The sequence below is a fragment of the Callorhinus ursinus genome, unplaced genomic scaffold (genome assembly GCF_003265705.2).
Source record: "Callorhinus ursinus isolate GAN/ISIS: 27379988/994484 unplaced genomic scaffold, GSC_fseal_2.0 scaffold70, whole genome shotgun sequence".
Classification (NCBI taxonomy): domain Eukaryota; kingdom Metazoa; phylum Chordata; class Mammalia; order Carnivora; family Otariidae; genus Callorhinus; species Callorhinus ursinus.
Window position 1 is genome coordinate 6,037,273 of NW_027397132.1, and position 16,620 is coordinate 6,053,892.

The following is a 16,620-nucleotide window of genomic DNA, read 5'->3' on the forward strand; positions in this document are numbered from 1 at the left end:
CAGGTCTGCACCCGGGGCTTGAATGCCAGCAGTCAGGGCGCGTCGTCTCAATGGTAAACTCCCACATCCCAGTTGGCCTGGCCGGCGTGGGGCCACACGCTGAGCACCCCATTAAAAGCTGCACAGAGGAACACCAGAGCGTCCTCACAAATCCCACTGCGCCTCCACCGTTACACCGAAACACGTTTGGATCAACAAAGAATCCATCAACTTATTTCTGAACATTATTCCAAAGCATATTTCAAAGGTGGCTCCCATCCCAAATACCAGCTGGTCTTGGATTCTGAAAAGGTAAAGCCTCCAGGGCGAGACCCGAGCTGCGCAGCACCCTGGCTGCTCCCCATGTCCTGCGGCCATCCCTCTGGTCTGTCCCCGGCCTCGTCCCCCGCTGACCCTCCCTTCTGCAGGAGGCTCCACCTGCTGGCTTCCAGCAGGGGGCATCCCAGAACCAGCGATGCTGGTAAATGAATGAATGTGGTCTGAGCCATTTACACACACAGGTGCGTGCGCACGCACGCTCACACACACACACGGATTAGGTTTTCCATGATCTTTAACTTTTATGCAAAGAGCTGCTGTTTCTTGCAAAGTGATTCACAAGAGGTCTCTTTAGAAAGACCTAGCCCCCAGTGCCGACCCCCAAGGTGTCCAGGTCAAGTGGCTGGAAAAGTGGAGCGCCGAGCGCTGGCCCGACTGCCACTCGGCCGTGGGCCACCAGGCAGGCCCCATGTGTAGCCTGGGTCAATCAGAACCTGCGCTGGAAGCAGCGACACATCACGGAGGAAGACGCAGCACCTGACTTTTTGGAACGGCGCCTCCTGTGTAAGGGAAGTTGTACAAGGGTTTGCAGGTGGGTCCCTGCTGGAATGAGCGCGCCGCCCAAGGAGACCATGGGTGCGTTACTCCTCAGCCCCGGCCACCTTCGCAGGCAGCACTCTGAAGACAGACCTCCTACCACCCCTTCCCCAGTCCTCAGTCAACCTCGAGGAGCAGACAGAGCTGAGGTGGTGGCCAACAAGGCCTGTTGCACATCCATAGACACCCTGGAGAGCAGAGGCTGTGTGCCTGGGGGTGGGGATGGTACCCAGGGCCCATGCTTGGGGGCGCTCTGTGGGAGGAGCAGCCCATCCATGGAGGGGACCCCCCAAAACAGCACCTCCTCACACTGAGAAGCCCCGTCTCGTCACTGTCATCTATTCGTGAGGCCGAGGGCCCAGGGCAGCCCTCTCAGCACCTGCCCTCTGAGCAGGACCTGCAGACGGCCAGTGGACACACTCCAGCATCAGTAGAGGGTCAGCGAGGCACCCCAGGGCTCCCCTTGCCTGGGGGTTGCTCAGGCCCCTCGCGAGGACATGGGAGCACAGGCTCTGGGGCGGCAGGCAACCCGTGCCCTCACACCCTTGTGGCTCATCCAGGGCGGAGCTCTGCCCAGGGCGGCACTTTGTTTTTATGGCTCTTGCAGGCTCAGAGTTCGTGCTGACGAGCAGGACACAGAATTCCCTGCAATTCGATGGGCCGGCAGAGCTCACAGCATGCGTCCTAGCATGCTAGTGACATGGCAGGACGCTGCTCCTGACAGACATGCTCCTTTTCCGAGGGGACAGGGACCCACACGCCTCATCACCCTGCCCTCCCCTGGCACCCAGCTCTGCTCTGGACGGGCCTCGGCCCTGCTGCGGATTCAGGTTGCCCCCTTCCCTCCCGCCAGCATCCCTGTCTCCTCTCCCTCACTGAAGAGCCGTCACGTTGGAGGCCCTTCACGGGTTTGTGTGGACAGAAGGTTCTTCTAACGCTTTAACCACCAATGGTGAGTCAATCCATTCTGTTAGGTTTGAAAGGCTTTTAAAACTGAGAACACCTAATGTATAAACCATTAATAGTTAATGTTCCCTAAAACCTCTTCATTTGATGGAATTTTAATGGCCACATGAAAACGACTTTGACTTCGTGTCTGTCCGGGTGGGCGCTCATTGCCAGAGCCGTCTGTTTACCCAGGGAGGGCGGCCGGCACCAGAGCCCAGGGGTGACCCAGCTCCGGCCTGAGAGCACCCCGCAGAGGCCGGAGGCTGGGCAGACCTACCCCTGGGAGTCGACGGTCTGCTTCGCGCTCAGCAGCACCCGCGACAGGGAGGAGAAGAGCCTCAGGCGCATCTGTGGGTCTCTGGCTGGCTGGAGGCAGCTCCTGAGGATGGGAACGAGGTGGGGCAGCACTTCTCCCAGCGCTGGGCCTGGAAAACACACACACGGTACCCACAGTTCCTGCTCGCGGTCAGCGGGCCCCACCACAGCACGCGGGCTCGGGAGAGGGGCCGTCAGCACAGGCGGAGCCATGGCCTGTCCCACCACCTTCCCCTCCTTTTAGATCGTGGATGTCATTGTAAAAGAAAACATTTAACTCCCAAAATCATGCTAATCATTCCATATGGAAACTTATTTCCTTATATTTTTTCCAGATTCTTAAAAAAAAATTCAAGTCAAGCAATATTTTAAACATCAACTAAAATAAATTATTCAGAACACGTAAGGTGTTTAATATTTGCCCCTACACTTGGCAACCATCGCTCTTCTCAAGCTTGCTGCTGGGTGGGCACTGGTGCAGGTCTCCCCAAGCTAGCAGGGGCCAAAGACACGCGGAATGACCCTCAGTATCTGGAATCACGCTGAGTCGTGATTGGAATAAACAGTCCCCGGGGTGTAGACACGCACTCTGATCGCATGGACATGGGTCATGGAGCGCCGCCCAGACAGCCCCCCCCGCCCCCGCCGGCATTCCACAACCAACAGGGCCACTCCCGGCCACCCTGCTCATTCTGCAACGAGCCTGAGAACAAGCAAAGCAACTGGGGTCTTCTCAGATGCTCCAACTCAAACCCGGCGTCAAAGCTGCAAGATGGAAAAGCAAGGGGCTCCTGGGTGGCTCAGTCAGTGAAGCGTCTGCCTCCAGGTCAGGTCATGATCCAAGTCCTGGGATCGAGTCCCGCATCGGGCTCCCTGCTCAGCGGGGAGTCTGCTCCTCTCTCTCCCTCTGCCGCTCCCCCTACTTGTGCTTGTGCTCTCTCTCTGGGTCATAAATAAATAAATAAAATCTTAAAAAAAAAAAAAAGATGGAAAAACAAGGCCTTTCGTTAACCTGAGGCCAGGTGTGGGTTTCGGGGAAGAAAGAGAAACAAAACCAGACAGGACGTTGTGGCCTAGGAGCAGGACACCTCCAGCTCGGGTGAGCGCCAAGGGCTCACACACCCTGTGGTGTATTTTCCTTCAATATCGCACAGAAGGCCAACGTCCAGATGATTCTCACTGGAGGAGGACGGCAGGGTCATTCAGGAGTAGTTACCAATCTACTGCTTTCTCACAAAACACAGAGAAAATGCACCAGCAAAAGGACAGAGGAGTTTCCGTGAACGTCTTCCTGCCCCTCCTGTAAACACACTTCCAGCTCACACACGGTCTCCTCTTTACCAGCTGGGCACCAAAAATGCATCATTTTTAGCATGTCAAGTCTTTTAAACGCTCTCTGTAAAAATGAGAAAAAAACCCATCCAAACTACAGGGCGTTTGTCCGCACTAACAGTATAAAAAGATGGGTAAATCTGAGCTCCGGCAGAAAGTCCTTAAGGACTGCATGGCCCTGGAGAGCTGAAGAGCAATACCCATGACCGGCGTGTGCGGGCATGCCCACACCTCCCAGGTCGCAGGGCATCTGGAAATGAACCCCTCCAGAACACACAGGATGCTATCAAACAAAGGGAGCAAATACACTATATTTACACTCTGAGAGAACACTTGATTCATTGAAGGTAAAGTGCAGAGTGGCCGGGCCTCCCCCAGGCCATCTGCTGCCCCTGCTGTGGCCAGTGGCCCAGCTTTTCCTGATCAGCCCCAACAGCATGTGGGTTTGCAGCCTCTGGCTGCTTTCTAAATTGGGGAGGGAAGCTGCTGATCAGGGTCTGAGAGTAAGTTTTGTTGTTTTTTTTCAAGAATCATCTTTTAGAATGAAGTATGTCCAGTGAAACCTTCTCCACGACTGGTCCGAGAGAGGAATTTCTACAAGGCAGGGAGGAGGCATGGGTGTGAGCATGAGCTTTGCCCAAGGAAATGTTCTTCCATCATCCCCGCGGCCTGGCGGGGATGGGCGTGGGGGCCCACACAGAACGCCCGTTTGCTGCGCTAAGTTCAACAACGCTGAGGCATCCCTAAAGAACACGGGCTACAGAGGAGGAGGCCTTGAGAAATCACACCTTCGAGGCTTAACATCAAAACCATTTGCCTGCCAGACTTTGAAGATCCCTGTTACATACAGTCTTCAAAAATAATGTTCTTGCATTTTTAAAATTAAGGTTTCGGTTCTCAAAATGCTGGTTCCCATGGGCCGGAGAGACTGAGTCACCCACGGTTCAGCTGGCTTGTGGCCTCCTGGTTCAGCTGGGAGCCTCCTGGCGTGGCCTGAACCAGTCTGGGCGTGGCGGGAACTCACCTGCGTGGGTGACCACGACGTTGAACTGCAGGAGCTCCACGGAGTGGATGGTCCAGTCATGGTGCGAAGCCGCCACCCACTCCATGAGGGGGCCCACGTGCTCTCGGTAGAGATCCTGGCTGCCGTCCACATCCTGCACTGCGGCCAGTGCGTCCATGGTCTCCTGAACCTGCAAGTGTGAGCCACAGGCTGGGAAACCCCGCTCTTAAGGCTCAAAAGCCCCGTGGAGACCCATCCTTATCATCAGAGAGTGAGAGCGGCTCAGGCTAACCGGAAACACTCCACCGGCGAGGAAGCGTGACATGAGCAGCCCCTGGAGGGCCTGCTGCGGTGAGGATGGCAGGAGCCTGACTGACAGCCACTGTGCACACTGCGTCAATGCCATCTGGACAACAAGTAACAATACGGACAGACATGTGTTTAGGAGAGATTCAGCCACCGTGCCCTCATTCTGCACAATGCCAGGGGCGCCTGGGGACAGCAGGCTTCCTGGGAGACCGCCCTCTTCTGGGGGTCCGCATTCCCCTCTGCGGCGGGAGAGCTGGGCGCCAGGTGGCAGCAGGGCACCGGACTGAGCAGACATACACAATGCTGGCCTGAGGTCACCATGTGACCGGGCCTTCCGGTGGACACAACTGCCCTCTGGGGGAACAGAGGGCAAGGGGACAAGAAACAGGCCAAGAGCCATCCTCCCAGCCTGCGACCTGACGGCTGGCCGGTTTCCTTCGCTCGGGTCCCAGGCACGCAGCTCTGTTTGTGGCCCTGTACTGACAAGCGGCCTGCTAAGATATGTGCCCTTTGGAAAGTTTTTTTTTTTTTAATTAGGTGGGGGTGCACCGTTCCTGGAAGTACTGCAATACCAGGTGCATACGTGGAGTGGACAGCGCAAGCTCCTATTCCATCTTCCTGCTCCAAGAATCCATTCAATATATTGTCCTCGGATAGAGAACCTATCAGATATTAAACTGTTAAGAACAGACACTACACTTGATCTTAGCCAAAAGGCTGAGAAGCGATGGAAAGGTTGTTTTTACAGAGAGAAAACAAAGTTTGGAGGCCCAAGAAAGGAGAGGGAGGGCAGAGGGCCTCCTGGTTACGGGGTCCCATGACGTGCCCGGGCGCCTCTCCATCACGCGGGTCAGCCCCTAGAGATCCGCCCGCGGCTGGCGAGAGAGAGCCAGAACGAAAACCACACTCTCCTGGAGAGGTGGCAAGACACCGGCCTCCTGATGGTCCCAGAGCCCGAGGGAACCTGGACATCAGAGTTTTTAAAGCTCAGACCCAGAGGGGAAGAAACAGAAGTAACTCTGCAAGGCTGGCCCGTGATTAGACAGGAAATCACGATGCCATCTTCCCTCCGGGCTGTCGGTCACATATGTGTTTAACCACAGGCCAGAGGTGAGGATGGGCTCCTGTCCTGTCCGCCTGTCGGCAGCTGTCCTGACCTCTGCGACACAACGAGAAGCAGGCAGCTGGGGCTTTTCCAGAATCCTGGGCACGCCTACGGCCACCTCATGAGCGACTCATCCCAAATGTCCCACACACTCCTCCACCTTGCTAGTCAGCTGAGTCAGGTGAGCCCGAGGCTTTGGACTCAGAGCAGGAGGATTTCTAGACAGTGGTTCCGTCTGCTCAGAGATGAGCACCTTCCTGAGCATGAGCTCCATCACCCACAAGGCAAAGCGGGGGTTCCCTGCCACCTCACCTTGTCGCTGAGGCCCGTGGCACCCGAGAGGGCCATGACGGTCACCAGCACCTCCATGAGCTGTAAGCTGCACCCTCTGCAGTCTTCCTGGCACACAGAAGCCAACGTCCGCACGCACAGCAGTAGGTGCTCCCCATAAAGGCGCTGTGAAGAGAGCAGGGAGCACCGTGAGCCAGCTCTGCCCCCACCCACACGCCCCCTGCCAACACCCCTTTCCCACCCCACGGCTCCCCAACCTCCCCCCCTACCCCCCCCCATCCTGCCCTCCGGCCCCAGGGCCCCCCTGTGCCGCACCCCAGTTCCCAGCTCCCTCTCCCTGCCCCAGGGCCCACACTGACAGGACACAGCACACTAGGGCCACAGATTGAAACACACGGACCACAGGAGTGCCTTCTTTCATGGAAAACTTTCATGGTGTTCTTTACCAGGGGAAACTGAACATGGCCCAAGAAAGAGATGCTTAGCAGTCTCTTGGTTACATTTAAAGACGTTCTTATGCATTAGCCACACATCCCGTAAAATTCACAAGGGAAACGACAGGGCATCTTGGAGCCACCTGCAAACACTCAGCCCTCCCAGCCCGCCCCCAAGGTAACAGAAAAGGTGGAGGAAGTGGACAGAACAGAAGCCCCAGAGCCCATGGCCACTGAGGCTGGGTGGGGGCATGTGGGGCTTCATCTGCTATGCTCTTTACTGCTATGTGTTTCTGAGTCTTTCTGTAATAGTAAGTTTAAAAAATAAAGAAATGCAATTCTGTGGTTCAGGACATGCTTCCTGATGGATGGCGACAAGGGGGCACCTCAGCCAGGTCTATCCAGCCAGCCGCTCACCTCCCGGACTTCAGCCTCATCAAACGTGGGGCAGAACCCCTTCCCGCCCATGTCCATATCTGCTCCTCATATACATCCCTCCACATGTGTACCTCACGTGGGTTTCACAAAGGACAGAAAGGATGGTGGTCACGAAGCAGTGGGCTGGCACTGAAGTTGTACACGCACGCGGTCTCACTAACAAGGGCCCGTGCACAGGCGGTTCTGGACTTCTGTGGCTCATGCACAAGTGACATAAATCGCAGGACTTCAAACAAAGAATTCATGCTGGATCACAGAGGAGTGTGGCCCACACACACCCGACTGCTCACGTGCAGCATGGGAGGTGGCCTCGAGCGATGGCGTCCAGCTCCCCTGGGGAAGCCAGGCCAGTGTTTAATTCACATTCTCACGTGTCCCATGGCCCGATTTCTTCTAGACCTGGACGGGCAGCCACCCAGTTTCTAAGGACGTGATTTCAGCTCATCTCTAGAACGGCCTATACTAAACGCTTATGGAGGAATCACTTTCAGTTAGGAAGGGATTCAGCTCCTGAGATGTGAGCCACTATTAGCGTGGGTGGGCTGTCGGGGCTGGCGGTCGTGGGGTGCGCCGGACCCAGAGCCAGCGAGGAGCCTCATGCTTTCACAGATGTCCCCTCCTGCGGGGAGTGCGGCACCGTCTCTGGGAAACCGGGTCTCAGTGTTCATGGAATTCTTCCCACTTAAGCAGAGAATGTTCCCTTCACCTGCACCCCAGAGGGAGACAAAGGCAGGGGGGAGGCGACAGGTTCCAAAGTGATGTCTTAGTTTCTGCTCCTGAAACCCAGCGTCATCTGAGGTTGTCAAAACTTTACGGGAGAAAGTGCTAGAGGCTGACATTTCTATGACGACTGTGCCCCTGCACTCCTGGTTTTTGCTCGTTAAGCAGGAATGAATAAATGAGCTATTCGTACGGTATCAAACTATTTCCTCAGCTCAGTTACCTGTCACAAAACAAACATTACAAAGGAAAGGATCCAATTCCCTCAGCTCAGTCCCAGGTGCAGCACTGGCCAGACACACCTGGGGAGGCACCTGCCTCGACCCCGCCCTGCAGCACAGGAGGCCCCGCAAGGAGCGGCCCAGCAGTGCCCTCGGGGCTCCTCTGTCTGGCTGACAGGGAGTTTCTACACCTCAGTGTGTTCTTGAAAGACGTCTGCAGCCAGTCCTCCCAGCTCCTGGGGAAGGACTGCAGGAAGCTCGTGCTGCTTCCCATGTCACCATGGCTGCACCACTCTCCTGCCCTGGGGAGAACAGGGCTGCGTCTGGTGCCTTTGCCTAACACCTGAGTGTTCGTCCCCTTTGCTAAACGTCTGAGTCTGTGAGGAAAGGGGCAGAATGCGCATCTTGGGTTTTCACTGTGGCTGGTTCCTCAGCCTGAGCCTGGAACACATTGGGGGAGACACTAGGTGTGATCATACTCTGTTTAAAACATCACTACAGGGATGCCTGGGTGGCTCAGTCGGTTGAGCGACCAACTCTTGATCTCAGCTCACTCAGGTCATGACCTCAGGGTCATGAGATCAAGCCCTGCGTTGGGCTCCGTGTGGGGCGCGGAGCCTACTTAAAAAAATAAAATAAAACGAAACAAAATGAATCATTACAGAAATTCTTCCTTAAAAAAACTGGAAGATGAGGAGCCAAAGGCATAATCTGAACTCTGTGGATTAGGGATTAAGTTTTCCTATAAATAATGCTAAGACATGAAAATTATATTTCCTTGCCTATAAAACTTGTAAGATCTGTATTTAAGCATGTTTGCAAAATTTCAAATTTAGCCTTTTAGGAAAAAGAAAGCTTCTGGCTCACAAATCTATGTAGAGGGATCAGAATCATTTCCAGGCCACCCTGAGTAAAAATGCAGAATTCACATGGTTTGATGATGACGTTAAAAACGGGTTTGGGAAAAGGTGAAATCTGTTAAAAGCACAGAGAGCAGGCAGAACGGTTCACCGACACTCCCTCCCTGATACCTCAGCCCCACTTCCCACCTGCCGTGCTTTGAGCGGCCTTCACGGTGGGTTTGCAACCGTAATGGGACCACTTTGCCACCCAAAGCCAGAGAAGGACCAGATGAGTCGATGCAGCTGGCCGTGCCCGGAGACGTAGCTGGTCCCCCAGCCCCAGGTTAGTCATGGCCCAGCAGCGGCTGCGGGGCCTTGAGCCTGCACCACGGGGGACAGACAAGGGGCTGGCGCAGACCCCCGTTCCCTACAGGGGAGCGGGAGGGCCACACCCAGTGCTAAGGTTACAGGGTTTAAGCCTGTCACAGCCAAACAAAAACAAAGTCCTTATTTTTTCTCTCAATAGCAGACAATTATAAATTATTCCAAATGACGAAGTCTGGCTACCCAGACTGCTTCGAGGTAGAATAAAGTGAATACCTCGTAGCCATGTGTGGATTTCCATACCCACTTCCCAGCCAAGCTCAGCAAGCTCAGCTTGCTTGTTCTGAGCACATTATGACAATGCCGAGGGACACGAGCAAAGAACCAGCTTGTGGTGGTGACGGGCTGAGGACTGACGGTGGTGGCAGGAAGGGTGCTGACCGCGTGAGCCCCAGCGCTGTGGCCCCACAGCCCGTCCCCAGCATGGACCTGCCCTATCCCATACTGTCCTGCACAGTGGCCAGTGGCCACGGGGTAGGCGGCCAGCGTGAGGCAGGACTTGCCCTTTCCATGTGTTTAGTTTCAACGTGAATGCCCACCAACTGGACAGAGCAGGAGGCACGCCGGTCTCCAGACAAGATGGTGTCAATGACGGTACTTTTGGGTGGAAACCTCCAATGGGCCTGTGGGGATCTACTAATAGTGATCAACAGGTATGGGTAGAAAGCCGTGGGCAGGGAGTGCCGCCCACCTCCCCTGCACGAAGGGTTAACCTCATGATGTGCTCCGCCTTCCACCCTTCCCACAGCTTACGTTTTCAGACCCCTGACAGATGTGGGGCCGGGCCAGCTCTACGGCGATGACCTTCAGGTGTGGCTGGAGGGCCTCCCGAGGGCAGCCTCGGATGACGGAAGCAAGGACCAGGAGGCCAGAGGGGGAGGGCGACTTCTTCAGCATGGACAAGATCAGCTTCAGAAACACTTCTGGGCTGACGAACACCCCAACCAGCTCTGCAGATCTGGTGCACTGCGAGAGAAGGCAGGAGGCTGATGGGTTGCCCCAGCCCTGGAGGGCCCACCACACGGCCCTCGGCACTCCTGCATCTGCCTGCCGCGCTTGCAGCCCAGCGCATAGCCCTGACTGAAGGTCCGCCCAGCGTGTGGGCAACAGGAAGCCCCCACGGCCCTCAGAGCTTCCTCAGGGAGCTGGTTCCCAGGAGGGCCAAGTCCTAACAGGGCCTCACGCCCCTCATCTGCTGCCAATGACCTAAGCTTGTTATGAGCAAACGGCCACACGCTGGCATCTCCACGCAGTGGGCACCACTCGGCAGTCAGAACAGTGGGCCTCGGGCGTTAGCCAATCTCTAAAGGACACTCACTGCGTGATTCCAGTTATACAGCGTTCCCAAATAACATAATATGGGGACGTTCCCCAGTGTGCCAGGCCACTGTCACGGGCCCCACGACGCATCCTCTGGGCAGGTGTGAGCGTGCCATGCACATCCAAAGTGAGGTCCACGTGGCCCATTGCTCAGCAAAGGCGTCCAGTGGCCAAGCTCCTGGGGCAGACGGGACAGGGGAAGCAAACCTGAGGCTCACCTGCTTCTATCCACGCAGGCGGTGGCACTAACCACCGGCCAGTTGGTGGGCGGCAGCGAGAACTGGCAAGGAGACACCTGCTGTCACACTGGGGCCGGGAGCCCCTGCCTGGCTTTCCCTGCAGAGCCCGTGGGCACGCGAGTGCCGCGCCGTCAGAGCCAGGGAGGTGCCCTGCCTGCCCCAGCGAGGCTCACAGGGACAGTCTGTCAGAAGCGCGCTGGCGCCCTGCCCCAACCCACCTGCTCGAGCTGAGAGAGAAGGCGTGAGGAGCGGGGGCTCGATCCCCTGAAGAGTAACCTTTACATGCCGCCCTCTGCGGGTACAGAAGACAGATCTGGGGGTGGGGGCCGAGGGGGGCCAGCGGATGCCAAGACCCAAGGGGCTCTCAGGGCGATGTGAACATTACCTCAGCTGTGAAGGCAGTTCCACGGCTGCTCACACTTAATGCGAACCTGCAGACCCACGAGCGGACACGGGTGACCTCTACGACCCCGTAAGCTACAGCGCAACCAACGTGACCAGGAAAAGGCAACTCACGCTGCGGACCACGGCCGGGTCATCGTCGGCACAGGCACGGTGCAGTACCCTGAGGACGGCGTCCAGGTGCTGCGTGCTGTGGTCTTCGGCGTGCAACAGCAGCACCAGCAGCAGCTGCGCGGCCTTCAGCCTGGTCCCCACCACCCAGTCGGTGAGGTCGTGACACACGGCGGGAAGGATCTTGGACAGGTTTCTGAAGACGAGCTCCCGGCAGCCCAACACGGGGCGAGTCTCTGGAGGCAGAGAGAAGAAGCTGGAAATTCACAAGTAAAACCTCCACGAATCCTGGGGAAGTGGATTCATCACGTGTCCCTCGTTTAAGGGACACTGTGAGGCCAGAAATGAAGCCACAATGTCCTCGTTTAGCTTAAAATTTGTGTCAGAGACTGATGTGTGACACACAATAAAATACACCAAGTGTGCCTAATTTGATTTAAGTTTTGACACACGGACACACCTCAAACCAACACTGTAATCAGAACGCAGATGCACCCATCACCCCAAAGCTTCCTGTGCCCCTGCACCAACCCCAGGACTCCCTGCCTGCCCAGACAAACACACTCTGCTTCCCGTCACTACAGACGGACCGTCTCCGGGCAGAACTGAGAGGCTCACACTCGAGTTTGCCCAGCTGCCTTCCCCGCACAGTGATCCCAGGGCCATCCGCGTGGTGCTGTGCCTTCATCCCTCTGCCTGTCTGTCACCTGCTGATGGACCTTAGGCTGCTTCCCGGGCTGGGCTGTTGCCAAAAAATCTGCGACGAGCACCGCACACAAGCCTGTGTGGGCATGGCTACTCCTGAGGGTTAGTGCCCGAGGCTGCGTCCACTAGGTTCCACAGGAGGCAGCATTTGATTGAAGAAACTGCCAAGCGGTTTTCCAAAGTGGATGCCCTGTTTCCTGTCTTCACCACCTGGGCAGGGGCTCAGCTCCTCCATGTCCTCAACCGTGCCTGGGTGGCCCGTCCTCAGTGAAAGCCACTGAGAAGCTGTGTGGTGCTTATCTGGCTTCACACTCACTCCCTGATGTGCTCATTTATATCTCTGCTGGTGAGGTGCCCTAAAAAACCTTTCTGCCCACTATGAAATTGGATTGTTTTTGAAATTTATTTATTTTTAGTGATCAGTGTTGAAAGATCATCCTTTCTCCACTGAACTGTCATGGAGCCTGTCCAAGATCAGCTGTCCACAGATGTGGGCATCTGCTTCTGAATGTTTGACCTCCCGCCCACTGTCTTCTGTACGCCAGCCCCACATGGACTGGAGTCCTGTGCTCTCGCTCCACGGGTTACTCTGAAAAAGGAGTGTTAGCCTTTCATCTTTGCTCTTCATTGTCAAAGTGGTGGCGGCCCTAGGTCCTCTGCATTTCCAGGTGATTTTAGAATGTTTGTCAATTTCTACAAAAAAAAAAGGTTTGATCTACAAAAATCAAAACTCAGTTCTCAAACTATTCCAAAAATAGAAACGGAAGGAAAACTTTCATGAGGCAAGCATTACCCTGATCCCAAAACCAGAGAAAGACTCCACACACAAAAAAAGAGAACTACAGGCCAGTATGCCTGATGAAACCGGATGCAAAAATCTTCAACAAATACTAGCAAACCGTATCCAACAATATATTAAAAACACTCATGGGGGTGCCTGGGTGGCTCAGTTGGTTGATGGGACGACTCCTGATTTTGACTCAAGTCATGATCTCAGGGTCATGAGTTTGAGCCCCGCATTGGCCTCTGCCCTAGACATGGAGCTTGCTGAAGATTCTCTCTTTCTCCCTCTGCTCCTCCGTTACCACCCCCCATCCTCCTATTCTAAAAAACAAAACAAACACAAACACAAACAAACAAAAAACAACAAAAACACAAAACCTCACTGACCATGGACAAATGGGATTTACTCCTGGGCTGCAAGGGTGGTTCAGTATTTGCAAATCAATCAACATGATACATCACACCAACAAGTGAAAAGACAAGAACCATATGATCCTCTCAATAGATGCAGAAAAAGCATCTGACAAAGTACAACATCCATTCATGGGAAAAACCCTCAACAAAGTAGGGTTAGCGGGAACATACCGCAACATAATAAAGGCCATACATGAAAAAACCACAGCTAACATCATACTCAATGGGGAAAAACGGAGAGCTTTTCCTCTAAGGTCAGGAACAAGACAAGGAGGTCCACTCTCCCCACTGTTCTTCAACACAGTACCAGAAGTCCTAGCCTCAGAAATGAAAGGCATCCAAATTGTAAGGAAGAGGTGAAACTTTCACGATTCCCAGATGACATGATACTCTATGTAGGAAACTCGGAAGACTCCCCCCAGAAAACTACAACTGATACACCAATTCAGTAAACTCACAGAATACAAAATCGAGGTACAGAAACCTGTTGCATTTCTGTCCACTGATAATGAAACAGCAGAAGAGAAATGAAGAAAGCAATCCCATTTACAATCTCATCAAAAATAATAAAATACCTAGGAATAAACCTAACCAAAGACGTGAAAGACCCATACTCTGAAAACTAGAAAGCACAGATGAAAGAAATTGAAGAGGACAAAGAAATGGAAAGCTATTCCATGCTCGTGGATTGGAAGAACGAATATTGTTAAAATGTCTATGCTTCCCAAAGTAAAATACATGTTTAATGCAATCCCTATCAAAATACCAAGAACGTTTTCACAGAGCTAGAACAAACAATCCTAAAATGTGTATGGAACCACAGAAGACCCCAAATAGCCAAAGCAACTTTGAAAAAGAAAAGCAAAGCTGGAAGCATCTCAATTCTACAGTTTGAGTTATATCACAAAGCTGTAGTCATCAAAAACTTTATAGTACTGGCACAAAAATAGACACATAGATGAACAGAAAAGCCAGAAATGAACCCACAACTCTATGGTCAATTCAGCTTTGACAAAACAGGAAAGAAGAGCCAATGGGGAAAGGACAGTCTCTTCAACAAATGGTGTTGGGAGAACTGGACAGCAACATTAAGAAGAATGAAACTGGACCAGTTTATTACACCATCCACAAAAACACGCTGAAAATGGATGAAAGACCTAAACGTGAGACCTGAAACTATAAAAATCCTAGAGGAAAACACAGGCAGTAATGTCTGACAATGGCTGCAGCAACATGTTTCTAGATCTGTCTCCTGAGGCAAGGGAAACAAAAGCAAAAATAGACTATTGGGACTACATCAAAATAGAAAGCTTCTTCTTCTTCTTCTTCTTTTTTTTTTTTTTTTAAAGATTTTATTTATTTGACAGAGAGAGAGAGAGAGAGAGCACAAGCAGGGGCAGCAGCAGGAGGAGGGAGAGGGAGAAGCAGGCTCCCCGCCGAGCAGGGAGCCCAATGTCGGGCTTGATCCCACGACCCTGGGGTCATGACCTGAGCCGAAGGCAGACACTTAACCAACTGAGCCACCTGGGTGCCCCAAAATAGAAAGCTTCTGCATGGCCAAGAAATCAATCAACAAAACTAGAAGGCAACCTACTGAATGGGAGAAGATATTTTCAAATCACATTTCTGATAAAGGGTTAGTATCCAAAATACATAAAGAACTGATACAACTGAACACCCAAGAAGTAAATAATCCAATAAGAAAATGGACAGAGGAGATGAACAGACATTTCTCCAAAGAAGACAACCAGATGGCCAACAGATACATGAAAAGATGCTCAACATCACTCATCATCAGGGAAACGCAAATCAAAACCATGATGAGGTACCATCTCACATCTGTCAGAATGGCTAAAATCAACAACACAAGCAACAGTGGCTATCAGCGAGGATACGGAGAAAAAGGAACCCCCATGCACTGTTGCTGGGAACGCAAACTGCGAACAGTATGGAGGTTCCTCAAAAATTAAAAATAGAAATACCCTACAATCCAGCAATTGCACTACTAGGTATTTACCAAGAAACCCCACAAAAATACTAATTCAAAGGGAGACATGCACCCCTATGTTTATAGCAGCATTATCTACAATAGCCAAACTATGGAAGCAGCCCAAGTGTCCACTGACTGATGAATGGACAAAGAAGATGCAATGTATACACACATACTTGCACACACACACTAGAATATTATTCAGCCATACTCTTAACTCTAGAGAACAAAGTGACGGTGACCAGAAGGGAGGTGGGAGATGGGATGGGTGACTGCCTCCGACGGGGATTAAGGAGTGCATTTGATGATGAGCACTGGGTGATGCAGGCAAGTGTGGAGTCACTCTATTATACACTGAATCTAAAAGAACACTGTATGTTAACTCACCGGAATTAAAATAAAAACTTAGTAAGAAGTTCTTAATTAAAAGACCCTAAAGATGATGAAATCATGACAGGTCAGAGTTTAGAGGGTGTTTTAGTAAGCACCAGTTTTACCATGAGACCCCATTTTCATTTTTTTCCCTGTTAACTTTTCTATTTTTATGCTATGTTAGAAAATTAGTTCCAGTGATTCTATGTTGGCTGTTTACATGCGCTTGTTAACGAACAAGCAAACGATACTATGCTCCTGATGGCGTATCCACCGTGGTAAGTCTGTTGGACGAGGGGACATGAAACAGGGCGGCTGGTGGCACAAGCCTGGGGACATGAGGACCTACGCGGTAACTGCAAAGAAACACGGGGCCTCACTACGTGTGTGTTCTAAAGCCCACTGTTCTGTGTTACGTAATGGAGTGGAAATGACAATATTCTGAAGCCACATGTGGCTTGCTGTCTGTTTCTGGGAATCAAGTGGCAGTGGGATGCAGCCATGCCTGCTCAGTTACTGTTGTCCAGGGCCGTGGGGACGTCACCCCAGCAGGCGAAACCGCTGTGACACACACATGTGGCCCTACATCGGACACACCGACCGTATGGTCCTTTACAGGAAAAGTGGGCCCCCCACCCCATTCTAGATGCCAGAGTTGAACTTGCCAGCACGGTAGCTGCTAGCCACACATGGCTGAAGTTCATCAAGCTTAAATAAATAACAATTTAGTTTCTCGGTCCTCTCGGTCCCACGAAGTGCTCAGTAGTACTGTCCCGATGGCAAACAGAACGTTCCCGTCACCGTTCTCGTTCAGCACTCACCAAAAGAATACTCGAGAATCCAGGGTATGATTTTAAGTAGCTAAGAGAACAGAGCTTTATAATCTATGGACGCTCGTTATAATTAACACTATGATGAACATCTTCGTACTACATCTGTTTGCATATTTCTGATAACTTGAACAAATCCTACAAACGGTCAGAGGCCATGCTCAGTGTTCTGACATGCAGGAAGCCCGTCCCATCTACCTACGTCTACCTCCACGTATTTATTTGCCCACAAGGAGGGTATGAACTCAGCACTGCTT

The 16,620-nt window shown here is 52.8% G+C and overlaps 1 protein-coding gene and 1 non-coding gene across 3 annotated transcripts in view; both read right to left on the bottom strand.

Annotated features, from left to right (window-relative positions):
* DNAAF5 (dynein axonemal assembly factor 5) overlaps nt 1-16,620 on the bottom strand; it is a 47,911-nt gene that overhangs the window by 12,593 nt on the left and 18,698 nt on the right. For both annotated transcript variants that reach the window (XM_025863668.2, XM_073886383.1), the window contains exons 5-9: nt 11,273-11,505; nt 9,951-10,163; nt 6,180-6,323; nt 4,475-4,643; nt 2,081-2,228 (exon numbers count right to left, since the gene is read on the bottom strand). In XM_025863668.2, coding sequence (XP_025719453.2) covers nt 2,081-2,228; nt 4,475-4,643; nt 6,180-6,323; nt 9,951-10,163; nt 11,273-11,505 — 907 coding nt within the window. The remainder of the gene's footprint in view (nt 1-2,080; nt 2,229-4,474; nt 4,644-6,179; nt 6,324-9,950; nt 10,164-11,272; nt 11,506-16,620) is intronic.
* Nucleotides 5,301-5,491, bottom strand: LOC112816993 (U2 spliceosomal RNA). Its single transcript, XR_003206284.1, has one exon. It is a non-coding gene; the product is annotated as a U2 spliceosomal RNA (small nuclear RNA).